We start from the raw sequence: 18,037 nt of genomic DNA, 5'->3' as shown, positions 1-18,037 counted from the left end.
ATTATACACCTAAACTTTGCAGTAATTTAAGATATTGTAAAATTCTTTGTTTTGTTATGTGATCGGCATGTATGCGATTTGGTGGTTCTTGTTTTTAATTGTGTTATATGAGTCACCATAAAATACATCATTAGTTTTTGATGCAGTGTTCCAAAATTCATTGTTTACATATTTCAGTCAGTGCTCCATGCAATCTGTGCCCTCCTTAATACCTACCACCAGGTTCACCTGTCACCCCCATCCCCCTAGGATATTGTAAAATTCTTAGTAAACTAGTCTACCTTCAGCCCAAACCATAAAAATCCAGTCACTGGGGGGGGCACCTGGGTGCTCAGTGGGCTAAGCCTCTGCCTTGGGCTCAGGTCATAATCCCAGGATCCTGGGATCAAGCCCCGCATCGGGCTTTCTGCTTGGCGGCGGGGGGGGGCCTGCTTTCCCCTCTTTTCCCTCTGCCTGCCTCTCTGCCTACTTATAATCTTTGTCTGTCAAATAAACAAATAAAATCTTATTAAAAAATGGGTGATCTCGGAAGTAATAGGAGCCCACACACCTACCCCATGGGCTGCTTGTTATTGCTGGCTAAGAGACAGAAAAGAGAATTACAGTAAAAAAAAAAAAAAAAAAAAAAAAAAATATCCAGTCACTGAAGTAACCAAAAGTGAACAGTTTTCCTTACAGGGCCGTCACCTATTGGGGAAAGTCATCAGAAAGCAATGACTGCCAGTTGACACATGAACTGCACCCAGGTGCTCAGAGGCTCCTCACCCTGTCCTGTCCACAGCAGATGGGAATGTAGCTTGCCTTTGAGCTGCCTTTGAGTTGGGAGACACCAGTACTCACACCAAACTCACATTTGGCTTACTATAGATAGTTCTGTATAGAAATATTTACAGATGTGTATATATAGGGTGAGTATACACACATATCTATTTTTTTGCTCTGTCAATTGAGATCGAGAAGCAATGACACCCCCACTCCTAGCTTGCAGATCTCGCTTTCTAATACCAGTCTTCAGTAAAAGGAACCAAAGCTCTATGGAGAAGTTGCTGTGTTTAGGACTGGGGTAGGTAACAGACAAGATGAACCTGGAGCATCTGGAAGAGCTAGAAAGTGAAGAAGTGCTCCAAAGGAACCACAATGATGAGCTAAGTCAAACGGACACAGGGGCCAACTGAAAGTTTCCAATGGCCAAAGCTGGAACAATGTGAGAAAAAGGCATCAGATTATAACCCAAAGAATAAGAATCCGAGTACAAGTTGGTGCAGCCACTTTGGAAAACAGTGTGGAGATTCCTCAAAAAATTAAAAAGAGCTACCCTATGACCCTGCAATTGCACTACTGGGTATTTACCCCAAAGATACAGATGCAGTGAAAAGAAGGGCCACGTGTACCCCAATGTTCATAGCAGCAATGTCAACAGCAGTGATGTCCACAATAGCCAAACTGTGGAAAGAGCCAAAATGCCCTTCAACAGATGAATGGATAAAGAAGATGTGGTCCATATATACAACGGACTATTATTCAGCCATCAGAAAGGATGAATACCCAACTTTTGCACCAATATGGGTGGGACTGGAGGAGATTATGCTGAGTGAAATAAGTCAAGCAGAGAGTCAATTATCATATGGTTTCACTTACTTGTGGAGCATAAGGAATAACATGGAGGACATTAGGAGAAGGAAAAGAAAAGTGAAGAGGAGCTAAATCTGAGGGAGGGACTGTGGACTCTGAGAAACAAACTGAGGGTTTTGGAGGGCAGAGGGGCTGGGGGATGGGTGAACCTGGTGGTGGGTATTAAGGAGGACATGTACTGCATGGAGCCCTGGGTGTGGTGCATAAATAATGAATTTTGGAACACTGCATCAAAAACTAAGGATGTATTTTATGGTGACTAACATAACACACACACAAAGAGTAAGATTCTGAGTCCACACTGACATAAATTATTAAATAAATAAAGGAGACTAGATAAATCTGTACAGAATTACAAATAATTTATGTAGATACTTGGCCCGTAAAGGTGGAGCACATTTCCTACTCAAGTCTTCCTTCCAAAAAATACAGTGGGAAGAGGAGGAAAAAGAGTAGTTCTCTATGCAGGGAGCCTGGGTGGCTCAGTGGGTTAAGCCTCTGCCTTTGGCTCAGGTCATGATCTCAGGGTCCTGAGATTGAGCCCCGCATCGGGCTCCCTGCTCATCAGGGAGCCTGCTTCCCCCTCTCTCTCTGTCTGCCTCTCTGCCTACTTGTGATCTCTGTGTGTCAAATAAATAAATAAAATCTTTTTTAAAAAAGGAGTAGTTATCTATGAACCTGACACAGTACCTCAGCCAGGTGACCAAGATTAACCTCAAAAGCAGTTAAGTCATGCTGATAGTATGTACCGTTAATATGGGTTGAAAGTCACACTTTACCTCTGTGACATTCCCTCCAAAATCCATAGCCCCAATCGAATCCTGAGGAAATCGTAAGACAAATTCAAATGACAGACATTCCACATATCTAATCAGGATGCCTCAAAACTGTCAAGGTCATCAAAAATTCAAGGAGAGTCTGAGAAACTGTCACAGCCAAGAGGAGTCTAAAGAGTTATGCTGACTAAAAATGTAAGGTGGCGTTCTGGATGGGATCCTGGGGCAGAAAAACATTAGGTAACAAGGAAATACAAGTGAAGTTATGGACTTCGGGTAACAATAATGCACCAGGAATGATTCACTTCCATGAACATACCATACTAATGCGTATCAGTAATGGGGGAAATTCGGTGTGTGGTGCATGGGAACACTCTGTACTATCTTGGTGATTTCTATAAACGTCAAACTTCCCTAAAATAAAAGGTTTATTTCTTAAAAGCTTATTTTAAAAAATTACATAGCAGGACAGATATAACAAAAAGCTTAGCTAGATGTAATTCTATAGTTATGAAAAATAGCTTTTGCCATAATTGGTGTTTTAGTTCCCTAACATTTGTCAAAATGTTACGTATTTTAGTTCAAATAAATTGGAAAAGAAAACGAAAACCTTTGGTAATTTTACTAAAGAAAAAAGGTCAGGGCTATTACTTACTTAGCAAGTCTTTTCGTCTTTTGGTTAAACTAAATGTCTGGTTAGGTCTGAAACATAGTTAACAGCTTCCATCTGCTTGTAGAATCAAATCAAAAGTCCTTACCATGGCCTAGATAAAATCCTGCATAATCTTGTTCCCACCTACCTGCTTTGGCTTCATTTTATATATTCTCCCTGCTCTTTTGACTGATCGTGGAACCACACGCTTTCTGTTCTCAAATCCTAGTAAGCCTCAGGGCTTTCACTCTGTTCTTGACTGGTATGTTATTTAATGCTGGGTAGCAAACCATCCCCAACACTAAGTGTGGCTTAATACAAGCCCTGTTCTCTTCACTCAGGATGCTCTGAGTCAGATATTTGGGCTGGCCTCACCTGGGACACTCATGGAGCTGTGGTCCGCTGGCAGCTGGCAGCTAGCAGGGCGGGGGGGGGGGGCGGTGGTGGTTGCTAAGTCACGTCTGGTGGTTAGTGCTATTTGCTATGTTTTTCTAGCAGGCTTTTTCAGGCGCCTGCAGCAGGGGTTCCACAGGGAGAGAAGCATTTGTTTGATGAAAGCAAATTACAAGGCCATTCCATATTCAAGCAGTGGGAACAGACTCCATCTCTGATGGAAGGAGTAACAAATATGTAGACATTAAAAATCTACCATATGGATGATGCTTTTCCTGAAAGCTTTCCAGAACTGTCAACCCTTAAAAATAATTTCTTCAAAGAGGCCTTTCCTAACCACTACATTTAAAGTAGCTCTTTGCCCTCCCTTCCCCATCTCTATTTCATTTCTTGGTTTGGTTTGATTTGCTGTCATTACAATTATCTGTTATTTCATTGAGCAGAAGCGTACCCATCTTTGTTTTTTTGGCACACCAGGATAGACAACTGGGTTTAACAGAAACGGGGAGAACAGAACACTTCAGTAAAAAGTGCTTTAGTAAAAACAATGAAAACAAATTTTGTCTTTTCTGTCCAGACCAAAAATGACCTATTTTTTAAAATTCAAGGTAGAAAATAAGCTGAAATGTTTCCAGGTAGTTAAATTTAGGGCTTCAGTCTCCAACATTAACATCCCAGTTTAGAAGTGTACTTTTTAAAGATCACCCCAGACACAATAATCCTTCAACTGAACCTCTGGTTTGCTTCAGTGTGTAAGAGAGCTCACTCCGGGATAAGGTTCGAGGGACCTGTTCCCATCTGTCAAAGCATAGCGACAATCATTGTGGCAGCCCCAGCGGCCTCAGGCTGTCCAAACACCTAACCACTCTAGCCCATCGCCGCCTCACAGCGGGGGCCCTGAGACGTGGCCGGACGACTAGCATCATGCCTGATCCCAATCAATCCTCATACAGAAGGCTGTACTATATAAAGCATAACACTTTTCCGCCATATACTCTGCTCAAATAAAAAGAGATCAAGTCATTAAAGAACGTTTTTCCATTTTATTTTTTTATGAATGACAGACCTACTCAATCATTTTATTCAGTTTATTTAAATAAGGATAAGGCTACTTCAAAGACCTTTTACATACAAAAATGTACATTACAAGGTTGAACTTTCTGTACTGAATTACAAAACCTGCACAAGCATTTAATAAAAGAGCACACTTAAAAACATTTTGACCATTTTGTAGCCTCTAAAAATTACTGAAATGGCGCAGTAGTAAATAGAGAAAGCTCTTACATACATGTGATTTAATCTACTGGCAGTTTTACTTAATGTAAGTTTTTAAAAAGGTCATTGCTATTGAGTGAGTCTCTAGACCAGTTTTAGAATCCTCTCTCAAAACTTAAGTCAACCAAAATATTATTTCAAATAATGTCTACAATTCTGAAGAATTTTAATTCTAGCAAAAATATTATGGCCTCCTACTAGCAGTTGAACCAACTTTCCAAAGTGCCTGGTAGCTGTCAAGATTACTAAAGCTATTGTGGTAAACTGTACTGCCTTTACAGCCACGGGGAAGCAATTTGGGGCCCTTGGTGCTGCAGGGGCTTGAGATTTCCAGAATTCACACAGCAGTCTGTGATCCCTCAAATGTAAGAGGACCGGGGGTCATCCTATCTTCACTCCTCAATGAATGCATAGGGCCAAGCATTATGACGTGCAAACCTAAGCCTGACACTTACGGTCTGCAAAAGGAGGATGGAGAATGGAAGCAGAGTAAGTTAAAACATGGGAAAGGAGAACAAGAAAAAGAAAACGGGCCATGAAGAAGAAGGGGAAGAAAAGAAGACCTCTGCCAATGGCAGGAAGTGGTAAAGCGCCTGAAAGTACACCTCAGAACCTACTTGCTGACCCGATCACTTAGCTGCCTACCGAGATAATAAAACAGGTGGCTCTGTTGGAACATGAAATCAACAGCAACATCATTAACCCATGTTCCTAAAATTCACTGACGGTATTCCAAAGTTGTCTGCCACTCCAAATGAGTCCTTCCAAACTTTAAAGCACACCAAAGCAACCCTTCAAAACCCAAGATGCTCGACACTTCTGCTTCAGATTCCCTTCACTTAGGAGGCGTCATGACGTGGAGGAAGACATTTCAAGACAAGCTGTATCTATGCACCTTGAGAAGGCACAGTGCTCCAAGATGACAGTATTATGGAATACACATTACGTGGTTTAGCACTTCTCCACACTCAAACTCAAAATAGCTCAATAATATGCTGCTCTATGAGCATTGATTCTGAATGTTCATAATATAAACTTCAATTTGAAGCAACAATGTTACACAGTTCAGCTGTTATTACCAACCTACTCTGTAAGTTAAATATACAAATTAAAAATTAATTTTATTGAGTAACTAAAATAAGTTTCCACTGACTTAAAACCGTCAAATGGCTAACTCTCTCTTAACTAAGAGAGGAATGCAGATGAAAGCAGAAGGGACAACTGAATTATCAAATAGAATTTGTCATTCTACCCTAAAATCTGTACTTTTAAAATATCCCTTAATATACAGTTATGTGGAGGGTTACTGTTGTCCTTCAATAATATTGAACATAACAGCTGTGCAGTTAACTCTATTATTCACTCACTTGGCGTAACATCAGTAATTTATGCAACACATAGTATGTATCGATTTTGTCTTATCTGTACAGATTTATAGTCTGGATAAGGGCAGAATGGCTAAAAACTAGAGGGTTCAAGTTTTAGTACAGTACTTACCTGCCAGGCTGAATGAATTTTTTGTAAGGCTATTTAATAGCGGAACTAAAACACTTGTTTTAACAAATCAGAAGAGCAAGGAGACTGCTGTAAAAAGTTAATGAAAAGGCGAACCCCAATGTGAAGATCAGTCATATAAGGAAAAAAGTATAAAGTATCCTCCACACTTGGTAAGAAATACAAGGCAAAAAAGTGGACAGGAGAACGTGTGGCTAGAAGGTCTACCGTATGTTCCCGCTGACTTCCATCAGACTGGGACGGTAACACTGCTTTAACATGAACACAAAACCTCCGTGGGTGATGTGTGTGCGGCAGCCCTGTGGGAAGCTGCCTGTTACCCCAGCAGGGACCCCCGTCCGGCTGGTACTTATCTCCTACGAGGTCACTCTGCGGTGACTCCCGGCTTCGGCGTCTCCTCTTCTGCCTACTCTAGATCATGCTAGGCGTCCCACCTCTCACCACTATCCCTCCCGGCCTCTCAGGTGCTGGAACTCCACCCCCCTCCTCCTATTCGCCAAACCTTCTGCCATAAGCTACCACCTCGAACATGACTACGTCACCTGAAGATTTTAAAGTCGGCTTCTTTTGGAAAGGATGAAGCTCCTAGGAAGGAGTGACACCTGAGCTCCCAGAGCAAGATCAAAGACTGCTCATGAAAATAGTGAGGAGTGCTGCATGACAGGGACATCTTAAAGGGTAGACCAGCTATGAGACTGACCAGTCAACTCCTAATACACCAATTCTGTTACAACTTCAAGGGAAGGAGCAATAGCAAGCACTGATTTCCCTTTTTGGTTTTTATGGGAAAAAGTAATGTAAGCACTTCAAGAACAGCAATTTCATCTGTATATTTGGAATAGTTTATTGGCAGCACTACAAATATGCTTTTCTTGGTGAACCTTAAGGAGGAGTTTGGCAGTATTTACTAAAATATTGGGATAAACTGTTAAATTCTTTTGCTAGGGAAAATAAATAAAAATTGTAAACTTCTAAAATATTTTGGGTTTAAACAAAAATCTCAAATTCCCCCAAATACTGAAACCAAGTAATTAAAATAATTCCTAAAATTCATCAGATGCTTTGTATCAGACTTGCAGCTAATGATTGACTGGGATCAATATAAATGACTTACACTAAGTCACCTGGTTTAAAAAGAAATTTTTTCCTAGTAAGGGCACAAAAGGCAAAAATTTAAAAAAAAAAAAAAAAAAAAAGGAAGGGGAAAGGAAAGACTATTTTTTTCAAACCTAATTTTAAACCTCTTAAGAAAATTCCACAATAATCAGGATCTCCGTAAATACTGTCAATATATGCGAACTTGCTTGAAAAACTACAGTTACAGTTATATTTACATTTTTGGAAACTTTCCTTCAGGGCCATGTAACATGCTGTATCTTCCTCTTTGTTTCTGGGGGCTTCAGGTTATTCTGAAAAGACATGAGCAGAAACCAGTTTACACTTGCAGAAATGTCAGAGGATAACTTGAAATGAGCACTTGACAGCACCGAAGTTTACTACTAATACTACTAATATATGAATGGCAGATCACTGCTGCCATCTGGTGGGAGAAGATTTAGAAGACTGGGAAATGCACATCTCGCCTGCCACCCATTTTTTTCCAGCTGTGGTTCTCAAATCGCATATTAGAATCACCCACAACACTTTCAAACATACCCAGACCTGGGTCTTATCCCAGAACTAATTAAGTCAGAATCCATACAAGGTGGCAGGGATGAGGCTCTGATTTCTGTCTGGGTTTTCTGGAAGCTCCTCCAGGTAATCCTGAAGTGCACTCAGAATTGAAAACGACTAAGGACTCCAGACCTGCTTCTTTCCTGCCTACCCCATCGCCTTCCTCAATCTCACAATCCAAGATCTTAATACTAGTAAATTAAAAAAAAAAAATCATACCTCTGAAAGAGTAAAATTTTTCTGAGTAGAAAGATGTGTTTTAAGAGACTGAAAAAAAATCCTCAAGGCTAACTCTTTTATTATAATATTTGAGGTCTAGATTATTCTTCCTACTTTTTTTCCTCCTTCCCACTCTTCTCTGACACCCTCCTCCTCTGTCCCACAAAAATGACTGAAAGAAGTGGAAAGGCAGCTTGGTGAGACAGAAGCTCATGCAGAGGTCAAATGGGTCTGTATTCAAATAGCAACCAGGCCACTTATTAACTCTGAAACCCCAGACAAGTTTATTTAAACTATCTGAGCTTCCATTTCCTTATCTGTGAAATGAGAAAAAGAACTGTGCTATTGCACAGGGTAGCTGAAAGGGTGAACCAATGGAAGAACCAAACACTGGTCAGATTTACGGTAGTCTTCTTTCTGCTACTATTTTACAATGTTTGAACTACTCTGAGTTTTGATCCCTTTGACATACAATTTGAAGAGTATAATAAAGTCAAAGTATACCATAGGAATGCTACAGACTGAATGCGTGTCCCCTCAAAATTCATATGTTGACATCTAATCCCCAATGTGACAGTATTAGGGGGCAGGGTCTTTGGAAGTACTTAAATCACAACAGAGGTGCTCTCATGTATGGGCCCTTAGAAAAGAGACCTCAGAGAGCTTACTTGCCCCTTCCACCACATGGGAACACAGCAGAAAGCAGCCTAGGGTTAATCAGGCAATTTGTCTGTTTTCACCAGACAATGAACCTGACAGTACCTTGATTCTGCACTTGCCAGCCTCTAGAAGTGTGGGAAATGCATGTCTGTTGTATAAGCCATCGAGTCAGTATTATATCGAGCAGCCTAAATAGACTAAGACAAATAAACTAAGACAAGGAATAATATAAAACTGCTTGGATGTTTAAAGTAAAATCATTTTCTGAGAAGCCCAGGGAAGAATCAAGTATGTATATGTGTGTATATGTATATACATGTACATATAAACACACATATAAGTGTATATACATACACATACATGTATATGCCCTCTCACAAATTAAACTCTAAATATATTGCCTATCAGTACCAAATTTGCCAGTATATGAAAGCCAAGCATCCGAATGCTTAACTATAATTCAGTCCAACACAGTCCCCTACTTCCCTTATCTCTCCAAGGACAGATAAATTTAAGGGAAGGGGAGGTCCATGATAAATTCTGAATACTCTAGTGTGGTTTTAAGTTAAGTATAAAACAGACTGAAGGTCAAAATGCTACTGAATAGATATGTGACTCTGGACAAACTACTTAACATTCTGAGCTTTACTAACAAAGGAATATTTTTCTCTTTTAGTCCCCCAAAGGACTGGAATGACAAAAGTCTAGGGAATGTGCCTAAGACACTTTAAGTAGAAATAAGTTTGGTAGACTTGAAAAAAACATTAGCTTATCATCACGGATTTTATGATTCTAGGAGTCAATGCTAAAAAGGACACAGAAGAGTCAGACCATTTAAGAGTTCAAGAACTGCCTGTGGCCCAGCTTACCCTCCCCCACTCCACGAGTCCCCCCACTCAGAGTCCATCCCTCTCTCTTACTAGCACAGAAGTCACCCCACACTTACCACAGCCTCAGCTTCTTCTTTAGGGGCCGCTCGCTTTAACTTCACAGGAGTAGCTCCAACAGGGGACAAAGGTGGGGACTTCACAGGACCCAAAGGACTTTTCCTATGCGTTAAGTCATGGTTCTGTTTAGTGTCATTATTATTGTGTTCCATTTTATTGTTCATAGGCAAATTGGAAGACAGAATTAGGGGTGAAACACTTGAAGAGGAATTTGACAATTTTCGAAAGGCATTACTGGTAAAGCTTGCCTGAGGGGGAGGCCTGAGCCGGTCATTATCGCCATTCTCTGTCTTTCTCACTTTGATGCTTGTACTTGTTGAACTTCCATCAAACACGATGAGGGGTCTTTTCCTTAACCCATCTACAGTGCTAGTCCTGAAATCAAAGAGATAAATTCTTAAAAAATACCATCTGCAATGCAAACCAGTCTGCAGGAACTCAGAAGTAAAACAATGACCAGAAAACATTTATGGTAAGATTCATCTATTTTACGGAGGACTCCTAGGAATGAAATTTTCTATGTTCATCCTAAATGAAGTGACAATTTTCTGATGTTTAAAGTATAAAATATTTGACAAGAAACTTAAGTTAGCTTTAATGTACACACAAAATGTTTTTTTTAACATCAACCAACCAATTAACCCTAGAACTTAAAACAATATTTCCTAGAAACTATAAAAAATTTTAAGTTTTAAAAATCACCCCATCTAATTGATAAGGTTACCTTGACTATGTATCAGTTATTATTTTAAAAAGATAATGAACTATTAAACTATAGCAAAACTACCACAGCGACACTCTATAGACAATGAGAATATTCTATTCATCAATAGTTTCTAAAGCCAAGGCACTCTCTAAATTCTAACTATAATATTTGTGTAATGTTAATTTTAAAATTTGGCAAGTCTTCATGATTAGATTCTGCAAAACCTAACTTCCACTCTGAATCATAAAGATAAATAATAAAACATTCATTTGTCTACTATTCATTAAACCTCAAGTGAAACAACAGATTTATGGGAAAAAAAAAAAACTTTTAGTTAAACATGTAACAAGAACTTGAGCAGTTACTACGAAGAACACTAAAGTCTTCCTACGCAAAGTGTGGTCGAGGGACCAGTAGCGTAAACATCACCTTGGGAGCCTGTTACGAAATGCAGAATCTGGGGCTTCAACCTGTCATTTTAACCAGATCCTAGGTGACTGGACAAACTCACCAATTCTTAGGTTACCATTGAACATCATCTGGTAGCAGATAAAAATGACTTTCCTACATACACTGTGCCACTGCCAAAGGGAAACAGAGGGCTCATCAGAGAAAGCAGGGCTCATCAGCTTGTGAGAGTTCAACCTAAGATCCCAGAGGCATGCTGAAGTTTGGGAAGCACTGCACTGTTGATCTGGGCCTCGCTCTGTGTGACCTGGGGCATATCACAATACTGCTAATTCAACAATACCGGACAATCTCTTAGATCCTTCCAGCTTTAAGATTTTGAGTCAAGAGTGAGATTTGTGGGGCGCCTGGGTGGCTCAGTGGGTTAAGCCTCTGCCTTTGGCTCAGGTCATGATCTCAGGATCCTGGGATCAAGCCCTGCATCGGGCTCTCTGCTCAGCAGGGATTCTGCTTCCCCCTCTCTCTCTGCCTGCCTCTTGCCTACTTGTGATCTCTCTGTCAAGTAAATAAATAAAATCTTTAAAAAAAAAAAAGAGTGAAATTTGTGGGTTTTTTTTAGAAAGTCACAAATCCGGGGCACCTTGGTGGCTCAGATGGTTAAGTGTCTGCCTTCAGCTTGGGTCATGATTCCAGGGTGCTGGGATCGAGACCAACATTGGACTCCCTGCTCAGCAGGGATTCTGCTTCTCCCTCTCCCTCTGCCTGCTGCTCCCCCTGCTTATGCTGTCAAATACATAAAATCTTAAAAAAAAAAAAGTCATAAATCCTTTCAAAAAGGATACTGAGGAGCTTAAAGAGATCATCATATGAAGTAACAGTACTGAAACTTTGCTTAGGACAATATGCATGAACATGCTGATCAAGAAGAAAATACTTTCTTATTAAAAATCAACAAAAGTAAAAAAAAAAAAAAGAATCAACAAAAGTAAGGGGTACCTGGGTGGCACAGTCAGTTAAGCGGCCAACTCTTGGTTTTAGGTCAGGTCATGATCTCAGGGTCCTGGGATGGAGCCCACTGGCCTATAAGCTCCACACTCAGCTGAGGTTCTGCTTCAGGATTCTATCTCTCCCTCTGCCCTTCCCCTTCCCATCGCTCACTCAAGCCCTCTCTATAAAATAAATTTTTTAAAAAGATGAACCAACAAATGTAAACCGAAGATGTATTTGGCATAACCACAGATTTACAAAAGCTAACACTAATATGTAGCCCATAACACTATATAACCATCAAGCTAAAATGATGTTTAATCTGAACTGAATGTGTTCCTGATCAAAAGAAAGACCATTTTCCAAAAAAAACTATGAGCATACATGTTACATTCTTCAACTATTTTCATACCTGGGGAATACTCCCCCTACCAATCATGAGTTCTTCTTTGTAACTAGAGATTAATACCCCTCATCAACTTGGAGCCAGCATTCGCCCTCACGCTCAGCCCTCATTCCACCTTCTCCCACAATCACTAGTGCGCTGCCAATGACAGTACTTTACAAACAGAAGGCTCTAAAAATAAATTCAGTAATTAATCAATAGCGCCCACTTGTGATAAAACAGACAAAGGAAACAAAATAACTAGCCCACTCAAGGATCTTAGCACACTTTGTTCTCATTAAACCATCTATCACTGTTACAGAAACATAACCATTTAAGAAGGAAATTTATTTGCTTGTGGTTTTATGAAAAATTTTCTGAAATTTAAAAATCTTAGTGTCAGGGCGCCTGGGTGGCTCAGTGGGTTAAAGCCTCTGCCTTTGGCTCAGGTCATGATCCCAGGGTCCTGGGATTGAGCCCCGCATAGGTTCTCTGCTCAGCAGGGAGCCTGCTTCCCTTCCTCTCTCTCTGCCTGCCTCTCTGCCTACTTGTGATCTCTGTCTGTCAAATAAACAAATAAAATCTTTAAAAAAAAAAAAAAATCTTAGTGTCCCTGAAGCTATATGACAGTTCCTTCATTTCTTTATATTCAAAGACCTTAAAGTCTTGACTCCACATTTTCTCACAATTCAGCAAATCTTGTTGGCTCTACCTCCAGACTCCAGCCACTTCTTACCAAGTTCCCTACTTCAGTCGAAGTCCCCACCATTTATCACCTGGATCACAGTACAGCCTCCTGATTGATTTTCCTGTTCCCTTCCCCCACCTTAAATCACTTCTCTGTACTGCAGCCACAGTGACGCTATTAAAATGCACATCAGATGATATCACCACTTTGCTCAAAACCTTCCAATGGCTTCTTATCTCACAGCAAAGTCAGTGTTCTTACAATGACTTACAAAGCCTTACACGATCTAACCCAACAAACTCCCCTACTCACCTCCAATAAACCTCTTTTCTCTACTCTCCTTTTGACTCTCTCCACTTTGGCCTTGATGGGCTCTTTATTGGTCTTGGTTTATGACTGGCACACTCCTGACCGAGGCTCTAGTATTCTGTCTGGAATGCTAGCTTGCTGCTCTTAAATAACACCTACAGGTTTCTTTACTGAAATGTCATTTCTCAGTGAGGTTGTTTTTGGCTACTTTACCTAAAATGGCAATCTCTCTCCCTGATTTACTTTTCTCCTTAGCATTTATATGTATCACTATGTAACATACCATATATTTTAGCTAATTTTTTAAATTATGTTTCTCCCAATTAAAATATGAGCAGAGAATTGTTGGTTTTAGTCATGCTATAAGCACAGTGCCTGATGCTCAATAAATAGTTATTGAGTAAATGAATTTTTCTTACCTAAGTTTATTTTACCTGGAGAAAAAAAAAGAAAAGCAAAATTGTTAAGTCATATGAGATAAAAACCACAACCACTACCAAGTACCTTTTAGTCTCATTTTTCATCTCATGTTGCTCTCTTTTCTTTTCCATCATTTTCCCCCACCTATTCTTTGGCAAATCTCTTTGAGGCAATGGAATTGCGTGCTGAACATAAAGATCAGTGAGATTGTCTTTGTTTATTCTTATGTCATTTTCAACAGCTATGTTCTTCTGTGAAAAAGGAAACAAAAGTAATTTCAAAATAACATCCTTCATGGTAATTACTACCTACCTAACAGGGTAGAACATTCCTGCTTAAGTAACAAATTTTATAATTATAACGCTTAATAAGTATCTATTTTATAATTTATTTTCCACAATATAATTTAATACTTAACTTATTATTTTACTTACAATTTAAAACATATGAAATTTAATATAACTTAACTCATAATTTACATTACAATTCTATAATTATACCATTATGTAACATACCTATGTATTACCGTAATTACAGAATTTGTTATTTAAGTGTGAGTTTATTATTTAAGTCGTATAGGAACTTATAGGGACTTCAAGTACACTGCAATCCCACATAGTACTGTAAGTAGTATTTTGGAGGTTAACCTCTGCAAATATTAAGTTTAGGCTCATCTTAAAAGACAATGGTCATATATTCTCAGTGTGACAAGGACTGCAGTCCACAACTGGTCAGCCAGTCATCAGGCATGGAGACCATTTCCAGTAGCATGGAATCCATGAGGTAAATTGAAAATGGGAGACTTCCTGGGGAAATCAAATCAAAAGAAAAAGCCAACAATGGTAACTATTACTGCATGCTGTCAGAAAGTTACCCAGAGTGTGACTATCATGATCAAAGTAGTGGGCTGGAGGTCTCACCCCAAATACTGTTTCCCTCGTCTCCCTAATAATGCTTCTTAAATTGAAGTCAACTACCAAGATTTCAAATGGCCCTACAGATGGACGCTGTAGTCCCCTTACTAATGACTGTACTGATAAGAGTGCATCATTACAAACTGCCCTTCATATTTTCACCAGTCTTTTCAAGTAGCTTCCAGTCACTGTCCGGCGATTCCTCTCTAAATTACCTCATTCTCCCTCACTTTCCAATTTGCTCTCAACATCATGGAAAACATGCGGCATAAGGAAAAGGAGTAGCTACGATAAAGAGTTTGGATTTATCTGTGTTCTGTTTAAGTGGCAAATCAAGTCCAATCTATGTACTCTGATAAACGTACCCTGATTACTTTTTTCTTCTAAATTTAAAAGTACAAATACTACTTTTCTTTGTTATACTTGACCATCCTTTGTTATCAGTTTTCACCCTCTATTCACTCAGAAATATGAAAAAACCCTGGAGAGTCCCCTGGATAACATTTCCAGATAATTCATAGGCACCTTAGTTTAGGAATTACTGCTCCAGGGTGGTAGTTCTTGAGCTATGGTCCCTGGGCTAGCAGCAAAAGTTGTTGAAAATGCCAATGCTCAGGCCACGCCTTGGACCTACTGAATCTGACACTCTGGGGATGGAACCCAATAATTTATGTTTTAACACGCTCTGGGTTGATTCGTGATTCTGATGTGCCTAAAAAGTTTGAGAACCTCAGGGGAAAGGTAACCTCCATAAATCTACTCAGTAGGGCTGAAGGAAATTAGCAAAAGAGTACTAAGGCGTAAACATATGGAAAGCAACAAAATATGGTACGTAAAACCACAAGAAAACTTTCAGTAATTCTCTACCACTTTAAACCAAGTTCATCTCTTCTTTTGTCTTGTTTTTTGTTGATTGTGTGAGGTCACATTAGCTCGAAAAGAGGAAATGCTGCATTGAGAGCCAGGAGTCCTGAATTCTCCCCCATTTAGCAATGGTGTGACCTTAAATAAAAGTCACTTCACTTCTCTGAGACGGAGTTTCATCTTTAAACGAGGTGGGGATATGAACAAAGGGCGATCTCTCCGACGCTTTCCAGCCCTGACGGTCCTTGATTATTACCCTTCATTTCTACTACGATTCCAACCCCCGACCCCCCGCACACATTTAGGTCGCTGGGGTCGCCTAGGACTCCTCTGTCAGAGCCATCAAATACCCAAGAGGATGAGTCCTAATTCTCAGGAATTCCTGATATTCTAAGGACCTCTGTTTCAAGGATAGAGGTGTGGGGAGACCTGGTTCGTCCGTGTGGAGTGGAGAGTGACACAAACCCGACGGGAGGGGCCACGGCGGCGGGTGTGTCCACTTGCCACTGAGGATTACCTGGGGCCAGCTCAAGTCCGAACCCCTCTCCAAAAAGGCCCACCCGCCCCGGCGCGCCCGACCTGCTCCAGGGTGAGGAGAAGGAACTCCTGGGACAGTAGCTCCGGGTGCAGCAGCAGCTCCGAATCCGTGCAGCTGCGACCGCCCACATCCCCCGCCATCGTCGTCGCCAGGAGACCCCGGCCGGCTACCCACAAGCCTCCACGAAAGAAGCGTCCCGGAAGTGACGTGAGGGCGGGGGGGGTAGTGATTGTGACGTCACTCCTGGTGCGCCGGGCGTCCTGCTCCGCATCTGGTGGCGGACCGGCGTGCTGTGACAGACCTTGTTAAGGGAGGACTCTCGGGACCGAAAGAAGCGGAAGGGACGTCTGCAGAGAAAACGATTGTAATTTGACTTCTTACAAGAAGAGTCAAGAAAAACGAAGATCCCGAAGCGGGCCACGATTGGTCGCGCTTCCTGTGACGTCCAGGGCAGAGGCCAAAGGGATTCCTTAGGGCAATCTCGCGGGAAAGGGGGGGGCAGCTAGATGTCCTTTACCTCTGTATATGGCACTAGTCGCTTCTGAAATTGTTTCTGTTTCCTGATCCTCCTTCGAGATGATGATCTTAGGTCAGAGACTTTAATTCTTTGTAACCCCATGGCCTCACACATAGTAGGTTCTCAAGTATTCCCTGAAGTAATACTCTGAATTAACCTGCTCACGTATGGAAATAAAAACAAAATTACTAGTGAAAAGGCCAGGCATTTGTTAAACATTAACGATGTGCCAGGCACTGGATTTAATACGGATAATTTAATATGGATAATTCTTCAGAATAGCACTATGAAGTATATGTTATGAGAATGTTTATTTTCCAGGTGAGGAAACAGGCATTGGGTAATTTGCTGAAGACCAGAGATTGAGGAAGTAGCAAGCCAGGCACTTAAGTACATTTTCTCTGCTCTTATAACTACTATGAAGTAGCAGTTTTAAACGTATTCTTGGAGGTTTCCGCGATGATATAATCCTTGGCAATTCACTAAGAAATCTCTTCTACTTCTCTTTCATCTTTTGTGGGAGAGATACACATCCCAAAACATTAGGCACATTTAAAACTTGCAGGCTGTTATAAGTGTTTTGCAAACAGCAACTCTATGAGATGCATCCTCTTACTGGAAGTCATTGCACTAAAACATGTGAACAACTCCGAGGACACTAAAAGATAAACCTTGAAGAAGCATTGGAAAATAAGTGAGATGCTAAATCAAAAAGATAATGTAAGGCTTAGAGGTGTTTTGCAATTTTTCTTTATCATTTATGTATATGATATTTTATCTAGAAATTGACTTTCAAAACTGGGCAGAAACTTCAGTTAGTCCGGTTCTTTCATTTTAGTGTTGAGGAAGCTGACCTGAAAGACATTGAAATGAGTTGCCCAAAATAGAACGGAGTTTTAGACCTGAGCTGAGGGAGGTATTTGGATGTTCTAATTTGCAGTTAAGTGTATTAACTTCATGGTATTAGAATTATGGTATTTTATATCCAAAATCTGATCACATTTTCATAACAATAGTGAAATTAGTGTGGCTGGTGTTATCCTCATTTCCCTTTCTGGAAGGCATGTTGTTTTAATGGCAAAAGCAGTTGTCTTGGAAGGAGCCTGGGCTTGAAAACTAGTCCTTAGTTCAGATTTTTTTTCCTGCAGCAAAATGAGACCATGGGTGAGTTACTTAAGTCTCTCAGCCTCAATCTTATCAGAAAAAAAATTGCTGTGCTAACATCTGTGAAGAATTATCAAAGGAGTACAGATTATATAACACACTTGGCACAGAGCAGGTGCTTATTAACTGGTAGCTGTTTTTTTAGAAAGTATTCAACCATGATTATGAGGCAGTCTACAAAACTGGTGAAAGGGCAGGCTTTGGGGTGGCCCAGACTTGGATTTTAACCCTGGCTCCAGCACTCACCTAGGGCAAATATTTCATGTCTCCCCACTGCAGTGCCCTCACCTGTGCAGTGGACACTGTAAGGCTACCCCACAATGTTGTGAGGTTGGAGCCAGAGAATGTAAAGTGCTTCCTCTGTTGCCACTAACTGGAGATTTGTTGTAGTCTA

General features: G+C 40.5%; 1 protein-coding gene across 2 annotated transcripts; it reads right to left on the bottom strand.

The window, feature by feature from the left end:
• Positions 1-4,476: 4,476 nt before the first annotated feature.
• On the bottom strand, positions 4,477-16,165 carry C8H2orf49 (chromosome 8 C2orf49 homolog). 2 transcript variants are annotated; one of them, XM_044263768.1, is made up of 5 exons: positions 16,004-16,165; positions 13,731-13,897; positions 9,992-10,118; positions 9,743-9,865; positions 4,477-7,652 (listed from the first exon to the last, which is right to left on the bottom strand). In XM_044263768.1, the coding sequence occupies exons 1-5, from the start codon at positions 16,100-16,102 to the stop codon at positions 7,596-7,598; spliced, it is 573 nt and encodes a 190-aa protein (XP_044119703.1). In that variant the 5' UTR covers positions 16,103-16,165; the 3' UTR covers positions 4,477-7,595. The 2 variants fall into 2 exon arrangements, with proteins under 2 accessions (XP_044119703.1, XP_044119701.1); XM_044263766.1 differs by having other exon boundaries at positions 9,743-10,118; positions 16,004-16,153.
• Between the last annotated feature and the right edge of the window lie 1,872 nt (positions 16,166-18,037).

Source organism: Neovison vison, chromosome 8, assembly GCF_020171115.1.
Source record: "Neovison vison isolate M4711 chromosome 8, ASM_NN_V1, whole genome shotgun sequence".
In the NCBI taxonomy this organism is placed as follows: Eukaryota; Metazoa; Chordata; class Mammalia; order Carnivora; family Mustelidae; genus Neogale; species Neogale vison.
This window is presented reverse-complemented; position numbering and strand designations above follow the sequence as displayed.

What these genes read in the sequence shown, in the direction of transcription:
- C8H2orf49 (XM_044263766.1), bottom strand. Translation starts at nt 16,102, where the DNA reads ATGGCGGGGGATGTGGGCGGTCGCAGCTGCACGGATTCGGAGCTGCTG. An exon ending in TTCTCCTCACCCTGGAGCAG is followed by an intron (nt 13,898 to 16,003) that starts GTCGGGCGCGCC and finishes CCTTTTTCACAG; the next exon opens with AAGAACATAGCTGTTGAAAA. An exon ending in ATGAAAAATGAGACTAAAAG is followed by an intron (nt 10,119 to 13,730) that starts GTACTTGGTAGT and finishes CTTTGATTTCAG; the next exon opens with GACTAGCACTGTAGATGGGT.